The sequence below is a fragment of the Lathamus discolor genome, chromosome 1, assembly GCF_037157495.1.
Source record: "Lathamus discolor isolate bLatDis1 chromosome 1, bLatDis1.hap1, whole genome shotgun sequence".
Taxonomy (NCBI): Eukaryota; Metazoa; Chordata; class Aves; order Psittaciformes; family Psittacidae; genus Lathamus; species Lathamus discolor.
Genome location: NC_088884.1, coordinates 65,058,241 through 65,073,797, shown reverse-complemented (window position 1 = coordinate 65,073,797; position 15,557 = coordinate 65,058,241). Strand labels below are relative to the sequence as shown.

General features: G+C 45.0%; 2 protein-coding genes across 4 annotated transcripts; one reads left to right on the top strand and one right to left on the bottom strand.

The window, feature by feature from the left end:
• Nucleotides 1–747: 747 nt before the first annotated feature.
• Nucleotides 748–10,120, bottom strand: LOC136012232 (C3a anaphylatoxin chemotactic receptor-like). 3 transcript variants are annotated; one of them, XM_065675232.1, is made up of 5 exons: nucleotides 7,522–10,120; nucleotides 7,170–7,281; nucleotides 3,822–3,886; nucleotides 1,139–2,260; nucleotides 748–1,045 (listed from the first exon to the last, which is right to left on the bottom strand). In XM_065675232.1, exons 4-5 carry the CDS (start codon nucleotides 2,251–2,253, stop codon nucleotides 1,033–1,035), a joined length of 1,128 nt encoding a protein of 375 aa, XP_065531304.1. In that variant the 5' UTR covers nucleotides 2,254–2,260; nucleotides 3,822–3,886; nucleotides 7,170–7,281; nucleotides 7,522–10,120; the 3' UTR covers nucleotides 748–1,032. The 3 variants fall into 3 exon arrangements, 2 of the variants coding, with proteins under 2 accessions (XP_065531304.1, XP_065531301.1); XM_065675229.1 differs by having other exon boundaries at nucleotides 7,170–10,120; XR_010611637.1 differs by having other exon boundaries at nucleotides 748–1,177; nucleotides 7,170–10,120.
• On the top strand, nucleotides 9,316–15,557 carry NECAP1 (NECAP endocytosis associated 1). Its single transcript, XM_065675248.1, has 8 exons — nucleotides 9,316–9,706; nucleotides 11,014–11,114; nucleotides 11,265–11,369; nucleotides 11,783–11,864; nucleotides 12,243–12,351; nucleotides 12,434–12,620; nucleotides 13,060–13,153; nucleotides 13,274–15,557. Exons 1-8 carry the CDS (start codon nucleotides 9,609–9,611, stop codon nucleotides 13,320–13,322), a joined length of 825 nt encoding a protein of 274 aa, XP_065531320.1. The 5' UTR covers nucleotides 9,316–9,608; the 3' UTR covers nucleotides 13,323–15,557.

The following is a 15,557-nucleotide window of genomic DNA, read 5'->3' as shown; positions in this document are numbered from 1 at the left end:
AACTTGTGCTTGCCAGAAAGGCAAAGAAAAATCATGCCAATGCTTAGGGACTGTTTGTCAGACCGTGCGTTTAGTTTACTCCTTTAGGGAAGGACTAACACACAACGGCGGTTTTTAAACCACTTCAGATTTCCTTGGAAATGTACTTGTGCTTTTCAGGAGCAGAGAGTATCCAGACTTGGAAAACACCCCCAACTAGCCTGGCAGGGCACAATTTTTAACTCTTCCACCAGCAAGACATGAGAACAGGTTATGACTGTACTGCAACAGGCTTATTCCCCACCTTGGGGGTGGAGGTTATTCTCAATTCCAAGTCTTTACCAAATGCCTGACAGTCCAGCAGCCACCTAATCTGGCTCAGCAATGAGTGCAGTTGTTCAAATTCTGCTGGTGTGTCATTTTAAAATGCAGTAGGTACATTTGCATGTACCTCCTAAAAGGAAGATCTGGGACTCCAGTGGTAGAGCAGACTAATGAATATAGCCATAGCATGTGCATTTGACCAGTTAGTGCCATACAGTGGTGTATTTGCCAGGACAAAGAAACATCTTAGGCATCATCTACCAGGGCATGGAAGTCAGCTCAATGAAGCTTTCTGGGGCAAGTGCTCTTCTAACGCACTGCTGTAAGAAAATGTAGCACTAACCTCTAGGGAAATGTTCAGAGGGAAAAACCCAACCCTCAGACCCCAAGTACATTCAAAGGAGAGGGAAAACAGGATGACAGATTCCAAGGAGACAGCAAAAGTTGCTTTTATCTGCAGTTTATCAGAGACAGGAGATGTAGAATGTAGACATGTGCAAATAACTCTAATGATGTTCTCTAGCAATTCAGAGGTTAAACTACATGATCCCGCCACAAATCCTCCTGCAAGCCTGCTTTCATCTTTAAAGGTTGAAGTACTATTCTGTCTCCTTCACCAGCATCTTCCTTGACATTATTGGTACTTCAACTTCCCATCTCTGTGAGATATAAAGGGGGTTTGCTGTTGTGAGCTGAACCATCTCAGTGCTTTGTGTGTGGAGCTGCAGATTAATCAAATGTGCTGGAGAAAAAAAGAAGCTGTTAAGTGGAGAGTGACTGATGTGCAGGGCCATAGCTCCTATTTATACAGTGGTGATCGGAAGTCTTGCATTACACTGTGCTGCTCGTGTCCTTCTCTGCTGAAGTCTTGCTTCTGTGAAGAGAGCAGGGGATGGAATATGTTGACTCCTCGGTAAAGACGCCTTCCAAGATTCTTTGCAGTGATTGTCTTGCCTTTGCCCTGAAGTCCCGCCCCACAAAAACATAGACCAGGGGATTGATGCAGCTGTTGGCATATGCAAGTGCTGTAGAGAGGTGATCCCAGAGGATCAATGACTGCCCCAGTTGTGTTCCCAGAGTAGGTATAAGGTACAGAATCCCAACTATGTGGTATGGAGCCCAGCAAATGAAGAATGCAGCTACCACAAGCACAATTGTTTTCAGCATTCTGTTGTGTGGCTTGTGAAACTGTTTCGCATGTGTTCTGAAACCAATGAGGGCATAGCAAACTGCCATTGTGCCAAAGGGGAATATGAAGCCGAAGACAGCCCTAGTGATGTTTACTGCCACTAAGGCAAGTGACAGAGGATAATCACCTTCATAGACATTAACCCAAGAGTCATTATGACTGTAGTCTAACAATGAGTATTCTTCCTGTAACTCATTTACAGGACTATCCGCATAATCTGGCATTATGTGATCTCCAAAATTGTACCCACACTCAGTTTTGCCATCATGAGTGCTAGTCTCACGGTAGTGGAAGACAGGACAGCAAAAAATGAAGGCCAGGATCCAAATGCCACTGCATATTAGTACTACAGATTTCACTGTTCGATGATTTTGACACCAGATAGGTTTCATCACAAGAAGGCACCGGTCAATGCTGATGGCTGTAAGTAGGAAGATGCTAGCAAACATGGTGAAGATTATGACTGATGGGATGACTTTGCAGAGGAACCAACCGTACAGCCAGTGTTCATGGAGGGCCAGGTGAACAATGGAAAATGGCAAGGATAGGCAGCAAATGAAGTCAGCCACAGCAAGGTTTAGGAACCAGACAATGTTCACAGACCTTTTCATTTTCAGACCAGCTACCCATATCACCAGTCCATTGCCTGGGATACCTATGATGAAAATGATGATGAAGATAGCAATGGAGACAATGGATTCTGATGCATAATGTTCAGCAGCCTGTTCATGTGAACTGCTGTTATCCAGGAGTTGAGGCATTCTGTAGCTATAAAACAGAAAGCAAATTAGTTGGCAATTCATGTCTTCCTTCCCAATTCTTCTCTTTATTTGTACGGAAGCATCTCTGAGTCAGGTGACAGTACAGAGCTGTCAGGGTACACAGACAGTTTGTGGTAAAGGCTTAACTAATCTGGCCATTATACGCATTCTTCATTCTCATGGTGGCTAAGCTACATAAGCCTCACTATTCAAACAGGAGGGTTGTATTCGCTTAAGGCCTCCTGTCACTGTCATCCCCCTTAACTGCAGTCTGGTTCCTTTTAGTCTCCAAAGTGGAGCTGTCTGTTCACATGCCCACACTGTCACCAGGTGTCTTTTCTGATCAACCTCCAGCTTTGTATACACTTCTTCAGAAAGGTAAGTCAGCATTTAGTTCCTTTTCCCTTTAAAACAAGTGATTTCTTGGCATAACCAGTGTAATAGGTTTAGGTTAAGAAAGCAATGCTTGTCTTCAAGAAATAACCCTGCTCCACTTTCTGGGCATTATAAATAGAACAGACAGGACACCAGTCCTGTTTGCTAAGGGGTATTTTTAGGGAAGTTTCAGTAAGCACTTCCTTCTCCCTGCTTTTGTTCTGAGCTCCTATCTGGTTCCTTGGAAAGCTAGTCTTGATGAAGAGAAATGCAAGAAATTAATGGTTTACGAAGAAAAGGCAGAGATTTGGTTGGAGAAAGAAAAAATAAAATACTGAGCAATAGCAGCAATGTTCTTGACCGTTTCAGATATAAGAAAAGGTGTCTTATTGCAAGACAAACTGCATCACAGAATACTTCAGTAACATTTTAGAACTGTGGGAATAGTAGTGGAAAAACTTTAATTGCTCATTTATTCTTGGACTTAGTAAACTTAGAAATGAAAGAAAATCTAGCAAAGTCAAGACAGAACTGAGAAGGAGTCTGATCTTCATCCTTCAGGCATTAATAGAATTGTTTATAAAATCCCTGTTAACCTTTTCCATGTGAATGGAGACAGTTGGGTTGCTGAAAGGTCCCTAAAAGCACTACCAGAATGCAAGGGAGCTGCATAGGTAAGAACTGAATACAGCCTGCAGAAGCAACTGAGGAGACATGAAGAACCCAGACTGACTATTTTAACCTCTATTATGCCAGTACTTAAATGCCAGTCAGGGTCTGTTGTGTGCAGGACTAAGTATCAATATAATTAAAAAAATCAGCAACTGGGGCTTAACTTAAAATCCTAACAAGTCTTGCTGATACATGAAGAAGCAACTTTTACAGGGAAAATGAGAACAAGAACTGAATTTTGCTGCCTCCCCATATTGGCTACAGAAGATTCTATGAAGGGGAGAGAGAGTCAAGGAACACTGTGAAGAAAGACAGGAATACACATCCTACTCCATAGCAAACTGAGGGATGAATCAATAAGAAGATCATGACCACGCTATGTTTTCAAAACTGCTAACAGGGCTGCTATGTGGTTACGAAAATGGAAGGGGGTAACTGGAGGGGAGAGAGAGGTTTTGAGGAGTGAAGAGTAAGAAATTGAAAGGTAAAGAGGAAAGGAGAATTCAGTTTATTATACCTACCCGAGTGAAGCAGAGTATGCCAGTGTGTGAGGGAGCAAGTACCGTCAGTCCTGCTTCTGAAGTGACTGAAAACAGAGACGCATATAACATTTTAGGAACTGCTTTTTTCCTGTATGTGCATGTGTGTGCTAAGTATGTTATTTCACCATGATAGAAAGGCTTAGAATGACTCATACTTGAAGTTTTAGATGAGATCTGCTGATAAAATAACAAAACCAAAGAAGCTGTCTCAACACCATCAAAATAATTAGTGCCCTGAGTCAAAGAATCGTACAAAGCAAGGGAATGTGGGGCACACATACTTCACTGCAGTCTCCGTATGACAACTAGATCACATCTTGCCTGTTGGCATAACACTGACCTTTCCTTGATTTAATTCATAATTCCAAATCCTGCCATCAGGTGGCTGATCTGTTATCTTGTAGTCATTTCCATGTTTTATCAGATCAGCACATTCACATAGACAATACCGTTTCTGGGATTCTTATCAATCCAGATCAGCTTCTGTCCCAGCTTGAGACAGCTTAGTTTACCAAACACATAACAGGTACTTGGCAAAAATCGGTCACATCACAGGGATCTAAATCTGATTTCTGACCTTTCAGGGTATTTCAAGTCTTACTGTTAGCTGGGGTGGGTTTTTGTTTTGTTTTTGGTTTTTTTTTTGTTGTTGTTTTTAAGAAGGAACTTGACATGAAAAGTTAGAAGTGGTTTAACTGAAATGCTGATAGCACAAAATGTGACAAGACTATAAAAAGAAAAGGCACATAGGGCAAGGCATTTCAAATGTGCAACAGTAGGGTTCCCCCTCACCCCTCCAATCTAGGAAATCAAAACTGCTAACAGAAGTGACAAAGCTCAGACATACAGGAATCAGTCTTGCTATTTTGGTTTCAGTCTGGAAAATGAACCAGGATGGAGCAGAGTTCCGTGCCTGAGCATGTCTCTGTGAAACACAGGAATGCCGCCTCCAACACAAACAAAATCTGAAAGCAGAAACAGGAAGGCAGGCTAGGGCTGGGCTGTACCCCAGAGATGGACAGGCTGGCAGCAGCCTGCCACAAAAATTCCTCTAGCTGCATCCTATTCTCAGCTGACATCTTTCCTGGGGACTTCTCAGACCCAGGCAGAAAGTGTGTGCAGGAGGATACTCCTATTGGCTCCTGTTGGCAAAAGGACACGCAGCCTTTTCCCCACCATGTGCTGGTTCTACTCGAACTCTCCTTTGCAAGAGGCCAGCTCTGATCTTCCCAATTAAACCCCTCTCCCCTGCAGCCAACACTGACACAGCCAGCACTTTACCTTTAGTCCAGCCAGCTCACCCTGGACAGTGGTGAGATGATGTAGCACCTCTCTGTACAGCTTTCCAGATCAATGAGCTTTTTTAGCTGTTTGACTAGTGAAGCATTTTGCACCTCAGCAAAAAAGGCCAAATAACAAAGGCACTCAAAGAAGATAGTGCCAGGAGGAAAAAAGGCATTTTGTTAACTTCCATAAAACAGTTACTTAGAGCAGACCAGACCTTTGACTTGCAGCTTTGATGGCAATCCCAGATCACTATGCGGCATTCTTTTTTTTTTCTTCTGGATCTATTTTCTGAAGTGTGCTTTTTTGTACATTGCTGAGTACGATCAGGTAAGCATAAGCTTTGGATACCAAGCAGGGAACCATGCTTGGCAAAATTTGCACATTTATAGATCATGCATAATTAAAACGTAACTCTTCACAATAACAGGTTCTCAGTACTGGCTGAGTGTTCAGGTCCAGCGTTTTGCCAGGGCACTTTCTGGGAAGGAAACACCATTTGTAATAGTAGTTGGACTGTTCTGTAAAAATAATCTTGAGATTAACCTTTAAGTTATCTCATGAGTTGTTCTGTGAGACTGGTTCCCCTGTACCTTCTGGGCACAGAACTCCAAATAGATGGTCCATCCATTCTTGGGACAATGCCTTTTTTTTTCCCTTACAAAAGCAAAACAAATGCAAAACAAAAGCCCAAATGATTCTTCTGCATGGTTTATTATCAGGCTACCTATGGATTGGCATGGACATTTTACTCTGCTTGTGCAGGCCTTTTTATTTGCACATCTCATATGATTGAACATTGTGGAGTCCCAGCTAAGATTTCTGCTACTGCTTGGTTCTCAATCATTGAAGATTTCTGTGCGGGAAGAATACGAATCCTCTATTGCTTTCATAGTCCGAGTTTAAATATATTCTCCTTCAAGATTTCAACCTCACTACTTAATCCTTTAAAAAACAAACAAAACAAACCCCAAAACTTTAGCTACTTTTGGCAATGCTTTGTATTTTCTAGGTCCAGAGATGCTTGTTTATAAAAGAAAATGTTACATTCTCTCTGCTAGTTAAGTCTCAGTGGAATTGAATGGGAGATGTATTCCCAGTGCCCTAATGCTGCTTGTGCATCTTTCCTCATATGCCTTAGAGAAGTTGGCCCTTGGCTACTCTCTCATCTGAGATTTTCTCCTTCTAGAACTGTGGGAAGATGATTTCACACTGAATGACACCACAATAAAGAGGCAGGTGAAATTTAATATTGCCAGTTGTGAATTATTGAATTTGGAAAAGCAACCATAACTATACAGAGTGATGTAAATAAGTTATTACCATCAAAGAAAAAACTTCTCAGTTACTGCAGAAAGGTCTGTGAAAAATCAATACTAATCAAAAGGTTAAATATAACAGAAGCATTCAGTTGCTTCTTGTATATTGAATGCTGTAACAGTCCTCAGTCTTAAAAACAGTTAGAGAATCACGAATGATACAGAAAATTATGACTAAACAGCCATAGCTCAGAACAGCTTCTTTTGGTAGACAAGCTAAATAGATGAGAATGATTCACCTTGGGAAAGAAACATCTAGGTAGCAGTATGAGAGACTCATGAAGAAGGTGACATAAATTCTTACAGCACTAGAACTAGGACATGTCAAATTATCAGGTAGAAGTTTGAAAACAAAAATATTACACTTTTTCATGTTGCACAATTAGATTCATGGCTCCAGGGATTATATGGGTAACCAAAAGTATAAATAAAGAAAAACCCAAGTAGATGAATCTACACAGAACAAAAGCCTATGAAATACTGCTAACAAATGCACACAAGCTCCTGGCTCACACAAAGCCCTTGTATTAGACTGTGAAGCTAGTATAGTAGGAAAGTAATTCTGTACTGTTTCATAGGCTTTCTTTAAGCAGCTCTGTTCTTCTCCAAGATTTGCCTCTCATTTGGCTTCTTTGCCTTAATTCTGGCAGTCTGGCAAGCAATGTAACAGTGACATATTGCAAAAGCAGGGAGGCAGAGCCTTCTTTCACACTGTGGCACGTACCTGCATTGAGTATTGGTGCTGTGTATTCCTACGAGTTCTTGTGCAGGGTGCATGAAATGGTTCAAATCTGTCTGGCCACCCCAGCACGCAGCTTGGCAAGACACCCCCTCAGCTGGCAGAAGGGAAGGGGAAAAGGAAGCTGCATGATCATGTCATTCCATATCTGTCCATGTGCTTAGCTCACACCACTCATGAGGCTTTCTTGTGTATCTACTCAAACAGCTGTTAGTATCATTTCTGGGGAAAACTAGGCCTGTGGCACTTTGACATGCTTCTTAAATTGCAAGTATCATACTTTGCTAGTCTCAGAACCCAATACTATTCGTGTCTTTGTCTTCAAAACAATACTTACCACATCCATGGAATCAGCGGGCTCCCTTTCTTTGTTTCAAAGTTTTTCTGCACTGGGCAGCGTCAGAGGTGCAATGCTAGGCTAGTTGGACGTTTGGCCTGACAGAAGGGCAGCTTGTTTTGATACCGGGAAATAAAGGGTTAACATTGTGCCTGCTTGCTTAAGCAGTAACTGTGCTTGGTGCAGCAGAACCGTAGGAGTCAAAGTTGCTAGAATGGTGAAGCAGAACTGTAGGAGTTACAGCTGCTAGGCAGAATTGTAGTAGATAAGATTCAGAGATTAATATTTAAGACATTCTTGTTCAAATAGTATCCATTGAAAGAAAAGGAACAAAAGATAGCCAGAGTAACAAAATTTGCAAACTTGACAAGTTTCTGCTTTAAGATACATAAAACCAGCTTGTACAGAACCTGAGGTATGGATAGGAGCCGAAACCCTATTGAGTCTGCGTGAAAGCAAGAGGTTACTCGCAGTGATGAAGAGGAACTACAGGCCTTCATCCTCACGACCCCCTAACGACCCCCACCAGGAGGCACTGCGCAGGTGCACCAACGGGACGAATGCCAGAAAACTAATTATAATACTAGACGGGAATAGGTTTTGCATGTGTATTAGGCGTGAAACAATCCCATGTTTAGGTAATCATTATATGTAAGATGAACTGAGTGGCAAAGAAAAGGTGCAGATGCTTTTGGAGGAGCGATCCCCATGCACCTCAGCGCTGAATAAAAGCATACCTACTTTACAACTCTAACCAGTTGTGGAGTCCATCCGCATATCAGTTTGACTGCTATGATTGAGGTTCATTGCCATCCTGTTCTACTTCTCTTTGGAAATAGCAGGAAATAAAACTCCAGATACGGTTTCAGCTCTTGCTGCATTAACTAATGCGATCCGTAGCAGGGGAAAAAAATAAAATAATGAAATTCCTTAAACTTAGCTGTTTCATTCACTGTTTGCTTTACACTCACCAATCATCTGTGCTCACCCAGTCTTCCATGGAGAGCTTAAATGACTGCCTACCACAATTAGCCCATGCTATGCCCCATCCCTGGCTACACAGATATAGAACTTTGTAGCTTTTCTTATGCCTTTTCTTCCTGTTTTCAGAGTAAACATTTAGTTCTTTTACACACTCAGCCACAGGCTACTGCACAGCATGAACTTCAACACCAGTCTTCACTGAGAAGTCATTAATTAAACTAGTTTAAATGCTATTTGCCTTATCATATTTGTTAAATAAACTAGTAACTATACACTTATCTTGGCCACATGTCTGGAAAGTCACACGCCTGAAGTTAACCTTTATATGACAGGCATTTTCACCACTCCCAGTTGCAAAACTTGTACTGGTTTATTGCCACATTTCTCTTCGGTTTGTGATTTTACCAAAGGCTGCAAAAGCACTGCAGGCTACACAAAAAGCCATTTTCACTTAAACCACAAGATTTAACCCAGGCCTGCAGGAAAGCAAGCCACGCTGCGGAGCAGGCGCTGCGGGCACGAAGGGATTTACAAGCCCCAGTAGGCACTCGTGTGGCAGCACAAATCCCAGCCCCGTGTTTTGGCACGTCCCAGCCGTGCCTTCCCAGTTCCCGGCGCGACACCAGCGCCTTTCGCTTGGTGACACCGGTGGTCCAGGAAGAGCAGCCGGCAGCTCCCTCACTCCCCTGCGAACCGGGCCGGCGGCAGCCCGCCCGCAGGGCCCTCCCGGGCCGCCGCAACACCCAGGCCGCCTTAGCCCGCCCGGCTCCGCCCACTCCGCCCAGCTCCAGCATGGCGCCCGGCACCGCTTCATCAGCCCGAACCAAACATGGCTACCGCAGGGGAATTGCCAGGGTCCAAGATGGTGTAGGCCCCCGCTGCTGTCTCAGAATCGGCTTCAAGATGGTCGCCTCCCGACCCCGCGCTTTGCTGCCAGGATCTAAGATGCCTTCCTCCACCAGTCCGACGTGCCCGCTTCCTGCCCGGCGCCCCAGCGGCCCTAGGCGGGGTCTGCCCTCATCAAAGATGGCGGTCGGAAGCACCCCGGGTTATTAGCCTCCCACCCGTCGTTCCTCGCCTGGTCGTCGGGGTTCGCGGGCGAGATGGCGGCGGCTGAGCTGGAGTACGAGTCCGTCCTCTGCGTGAAGCCCGATGTCAACGTCTACCGCATCCCGCCGAGAACTTCCAACCGCGGGTACAGGTGAGGGAGCGTGCGGCAGCTAGGATCGTCCTGCGGCAGCTAGGATCGTCCTGCCGCGGCTCGGCTCGGCTCGGCACGGTCTATCCAGCCCCTGCCCGCGGGGATGGGGCCTCAGGCCGGAGAGCAGAGCAGCCGCGGGTTGGGCCCGGGCCTCCGGGCAAAGGTGTCCTCGCCCCCAGCGGGGCCTTGGGAGAAGCCGTGGCCTGCGGCCGCAAGCAAAGCGGGCCTGTGCCCTGCGGCTTTACTTAGTGCCCAGCGGCCGCCGCTCTGGGGACACACCGGCTTGAGCTGGCAGTTGTGGGTTGTCCGCTCCTAACAGCGGGAGCCTTTGCTCCGTGCTGTGGAAGAGCAGGGGCTGCTCGTGTGGAGGAGGTGAGGGCACCTGAGCAGCTTGCTCCTCCAACCTTAGCTCCTAATGTGCCCAGTTCCCTGGGATGTAATGTGCTATAATGGCACATTGAATTTGGCCTGTTGGCTCTCACAGCAGCAGGGAGGAAGCCAAGTGTTCAGCGTGATTTTTTTCAGAAGGGATTGCAGGACCAGGAGTTAGGAATGCTTTCTGTCATGGACCGAAACCAGGGGAGTGTGGCTTTGTAAGCTGTGCCTGCAGACTTGATGGAGAACGGACAGGGCTTGTGCTCTGAGGAGCTGATGGGTGTTGGTGGTACTCAAGACTTTGGCAGGCTGTTGGTGCTGTGGATGTTGTGCCTGGCCATAGATGTTTGTTTTCAGTTGTAAAATCCTGTAGGCTGGGGATTTTCTCTTTTTTTTTCCTTTTTTTTTTTTTCCCTTCACAACAGTCTGTAGCAAAGAGTTTGATGGGATAATCAAGATGATAGTGTGTATGATGTTTTACCTAGTGTAAGCTAGCTGCCTCTAGGTTCAAGTACTTGATACTATTTTACAACAATAGGGTAGAATAATGGAGTGGTTTTTCAGCATGCTATTAATTAATTTTTGTGGTCTTCCTGATGCTCACAAGTGACTTATTAGTTGCTTTTGGCTTTACTGTTCTAAGTGAATGTCTGAGCTTGTCTTGCCTCTTCTGCAAGTTTATAAAGGTAAAGACAGAGTTGTTCTCTGGACTGTATCTATTTCCATTTACTTAGAGGAAAGAGAGGCTAGTCAGAGCCAAGTGTGTCAGTTGGCAGCAACAGAGAGGAGCTGAGACCCTCTGTATTGTTTGGGGAGAGAAGTGGAATAAAGCAGCTGCACGTGTTAAAGGTTTGGGAGCAGAGGCTTTTGATAAGATAATTGAGCAGAAGTGAAGGGGTTGGTGGTCAGTAAACAGTTGCTTTTCTTTTCAGAGCATCTGACTGGAAACTGGACCATCCGGACTGGACAGGGCGGCTTCGTGTCACTTCCAAAGGCAAAACTGCATACATAAAACTGGAGGATAAGGTTTCAGGTAAGAGAAAAGCTGTGGCTTGGCAAGACTGTGACCATGATTGCTGCTTATGAGCCTGTGCTTCTAAGCCTGCTCAGAGCTGTGCATGGCAGCCCTGGCCATGGTTTACCACAGGGTTGCTCGTCATAACACCTAGTTCTTTGTGTGCAGGAGAACTCTTCGCCCAGGCTCCTATAGATCAATACCCTGGCATTGCAGTAGAGACTGTGACAGATTCCAGCCGCTATTTTGTCATTCGAATTCAGGATGGGACCGGTGAGTTGGGGTATTATGTACGTGCCAGGTGTTAGGGGTGGAGGAGACTTCAGCCTTACGGAGCTGGGTGTCTGTCAGGTGGATTAAAATGGTGTTGGGAGTGCTGAAAAGGCTGGGTAGTGTGCCTGGAGGGCTAGGAAGGTAAGGTTAACAGAGGAGGGTTCTGAAATTGCACAGATTCCAGGGGCTGGAAAGGAATGTTCAGTTTCTGAGACTACCACTTGGGAAGAAGGGTGCATCCTGAAGGCTAGGAACAGTGAACTGCCGTGAGCTGCTGGTGTCCGGCTGCAGGTGTGTCAGAGGGAGGTAGCACAGGGTGGTTTAAGAGAAGCAGAAGGATTATGGAGTGAATGAACACAAGAGCCCAGCTGCAGGCAGGGCACCTCCAATGACAACTCCTGTCTCCTTGCTAGGACGAAGTGCTTTTATAGGCATTGGCTTCACGGATCGTGGTGATGCCTTTGACTTCAACGTCTCTTTGCAAGATCACTTCAAGTGAGTTGTGCTTTTCTGGAATGCTGTTTTTCCTCTGGCCTGTAGAACATGGCGGGTGGTGGTGTATGTTTGTTTAGTGCAGGCTTCCTTGGGATGGTCATGAAGCCCTGCTATGGCTCCATCATGCAGGCTGAGTCCTGCAAGGTCAGATCTGTAAGTTGTAAGCTTAGGTCCTGTGATGCTACAGGTGCAGTGGTAGACAGTCTCTTAGGTTTGTGGTGGTCCCAGCTTTTTGCTGAGCTACACTGTGAGTAGGGAGGTAGCTGGTTTGACAGCATGAGGTAGATCTTTTGTAGGATGGGGAGAGGAACTATGTGTTTGTCTGAAACCCTGTTCTGCTTTGCTGCAGGATCTTATGTCTTCCTCTCTTGTTTTTAGGTGGGTGAAGCAGGAATCTGAGATCTCCAAGGAGTCCCAGGAAGCTGAAACACGTCCCAAATTAGACTTAGGGTTTAAAGAAGGGCAGACAATCAAATTGAACATTGGGGTAAGCAGCTCAGTTTACCCTGCTTCTTTCTTTGGGTATGCCAGTGGAGACTTTTCCTCACTTGTCCTTTCTTTTTGTACAGAACATGACAACAAAGAAAGGAGGAGCAGCCAAGCCCCGTGTTTCTGGATCAGGGGGCCTAAGCCTGCTGCCACCTCCACCAGGAGGCAAAATTGCTGTCCCTCCTATACCTCCACCTTCTTCCACAGCTATTGCTAACCATGTCACACCTCCACCTGTGCTGAAATCCAGTAACATGAGCAGTGCAGGTAAATACTAGCATAGAGCAAACAGTCTGTCAGACACTAGTAGGTGCATAGAGAGGACTCCCAATATCTGAAGGGGGCCTACAAGAATGCTGGAGAGGGACTCTTCATCAGGGACTGTAACAAAAGAACAAGGGGTGATGGATTGAAGAGTTCTTGAAAATTATGTACCCCCGTAGTGTGAGCTGGAGGCTCTGTGCACATTCAGCAAAAGGAGCTGCTGTTACAACAAAAACCTTAAAAAGCCTAACTTCCTTTTTCCAGAGGGCGGGCTGGAGTCCCTTTTCTGTCCCTGTATCCAGCAGTTTGTATATATCAGTTTGAGCAGTTGCAATAGTTCAAATGCCTGTGGGTTTTCTACCTCATTAGCTTGATCTTGGCTTGTTTTGGGTTTTATTTTTTCCATTTTGTTGTTTTTTTTTGTTTGTTTAATTTGCTTTAGATATTCTACTAGACTTAGATGCTCCTGCGTCTGCATCCAAGGCACCAGCATCAGCTACCACAGACCTCTGGGGAGACTTCAGCACTGCATCCAGGTAAACTGTGGTGAAGAGAGCTGCAGACGAGAAGGGTAGTGTCCTGATGGGCACTGGAAGAGCTGTAAGTTAAGAAGTCTTATTAGATCCGCTTCTTTGATTCTTCTCTCTTTATTTCAGTGCTGTTCCAAATCAGGCTCCTCAACAGTCCAACTGGGTCCAGTTCTGAATGGTTAAAGTGGAATGGGACAAACTGATGACCAAGAGGCTCTAGAGGCACCAAATGGGATCAGAAGGGGCACAAACCAATCTAGTCTTCAATCAAAAACAAGTTGGGACAATCCTTCCTTTTTAAAACAGATCTTCTTCACTTCAGTCAAAACTGATTCCACAATGAATTCATTGAACTTAAAGAGAACATACTCACTCCTTACAAGATGGGCAAGGAGGAGAGAGGTAGCCTCACCTCTTCCACCCCCTTGGCTGTTACATGGTACACCCTAGCTCTTTTTGCCCATTTTTTTCATACAGGGAAAGTGAAAATGCTGAAGAAGGTGGGTACGGGAGGAGGCTGGGTAGGTGCCTCTGGGTTCCTTGTCCTTTAAATTTTCTCTGGTTAGACTGCTGCTTTTTGTGGCTGCTTTCAGTAGTGACTCAAGTCTGCAGCTTTGCCTGCAGTGCTGAGGACAACCACATTTGGCTGCAGCATGTAAATGGAAGCTGTAAGGAGGACAGGTCTTGTCTCAACACAAACCCCTTTCTGATTAATTATATCTGTGGTGAGGAGTGAACTACTCCATGCACACACTACTTTTCTTCTTCTCTTTAGTGCAATTCTTGATAGTGCTGGATGTTCCCGTGCTCTTGTGGGAGGAGTCTTGCAAGTCCTTGAGTAGACCTGCTGCCATTGTGCTGTAGCTCCAGGTGGGCACCCCATCTCGAGGCTCCTTGTTTGACTTGCAGGTTTACTGGAGGAAATTCTCTTATTTTCACTCATCTCCTGCTCATGCAAATGTCTCATTGTCATTGAGCTGTTTTAGACCACCAGGTAATCCCACCACTGAGCATTTCATGTTCCTGCATTGCTATCCTGAGCCCTGGCCTTGTGTTGTGACTTGGCACTGTGTTACAAGTATTGTATAACCATGCCACAATAAGAACTATGGTGGGACAGTAGGTTACTCTTACCCTTTTCAGCTCACACTTAGAATAAGCCCAGTCTTAAGAACTGTGGCAGCAAAATTTTCCCACCTGTGTTCTTTCATGTGGCTTTTCTGAGGCTACTTTCTAGTGATGTGAGCTGGTTATTGTAACTGGGAAATTTTTTTTATTTTTATTTTAATATGCCCCAAACCCCCTGTATTTCCTCTGTGGTTTAGGGGGTTAGAAAGAAATACAAGGCCCTCACTATCTGCTGTTCTCTTTGGGAGAGTTTCTTAAGGCCCTTTGATCTGGACACTGTTCCATCCTCAGCAGCTATGGCTGTGATCTGGGGTGTAAGTCTGCTCATTCTTCTGGGCAAAGCCCACAGGCAGGCTGGAAACATCACAGTGCCAGCTACCCTCTGTGGCAGCTGATAAGCCAAAACACTGGCTGGGGAGGCCATCTCAGTGACTCAACTGTACCGACATACTAGAACACTAGGGTTTTGGTACTTCAAGTAGAAGGCTTCTTCCTGCTTTGATCACTCAACCAGCAGCAGCACTTTTGTAACTGGGATACACTCTGCATGCATACTTGTGCAAATAAATTTTTCCCTTTGGGCAAAGTCTTCCTGGTGAGGCTTTTGAAAGAAAGTAGTTAGCTGTAGACACCATGTACTTGCAAAGGTGTCTTGTCCTTTTTGACTTGTTTTCTGCACTGAAGGCATTTTGGAGATGAAGTTTGACTTAGACCATCCCTCTGGGAAACAAAATTCTTGAAAATAGCTCTAAAGCTGCTGTAGTTCCACTTACGGAAGTGGGGACCAGACTGCTCTTGGGTGTATTTTAAGTAGCCATTTGATTCTGATCCCCTTTCTCTCTTGGTGTTCCCCCTGCCGTCCTTCCCTGCCTTCATAGTCACTCCTGCAATCTTGTACTTCCTGCCCCTCCTGAATCTGTGGGTGGCTGTTAATCTGCTGGCAAAGTCATGGACTCTGCTGGTTGGTTTTGGGTTTTTTTCGGTTTGTTTTTTTTTTTTTTTTGGGGGGGGGGTTGGGGGGTGGTGGTGTTTGGTTTTTTTTGTTTTCTCTCAAGTCGTGAGGTCCTGTCATTTCAACTATATATCAGTTCCCCAAACTGAGGAAGTTCATAGCACCAATTAACAACTAAGTAGAAGCCTCTTCTGTATTGTCTTAGTATTCTGGAGATAATATATTATGTATTTGAAAAGCTGAAGAAGCAAAAATTAAAGATATATGTATATAAAGCATAAGATGTACTGGTGCAAATGGTAATTAAACAAGTAATATCGGGGAAAAGAA

Excerpts from the sequence above, each read along its gene's own strand:
- LOC136012232 (XM_065675229.1), bottom strand. The coding sequence starts at position 2,253 with ATGCCTCAACTCCTGGATAACAGCAGTTCACATGAACAGGCTGCTGAA.
- NECAP1 (XM_065675248.1), top strand. The coding sequence starts at position 9,609 with ATGGCGGCGGCTGAGCTGGAGTACGAGTCCGTCCTCTGCGTGAAGCCC. Across the intron at positions 12,621-13,059 it reads CAGTAACATGAGCAGTGCAG|ATATTCTACTAGACTTAGAT; the intron begins GTAAATACTAGC and ends AATTTGCTTTAG. Across the intron at positions 13,154-13,273 it reads GACTTCAGCACTGCATCCAG|TGCTGTTCCAAATCAGGCTC; the intron begins GTAAACTGTGGT and ends TCTTTATTTCAG.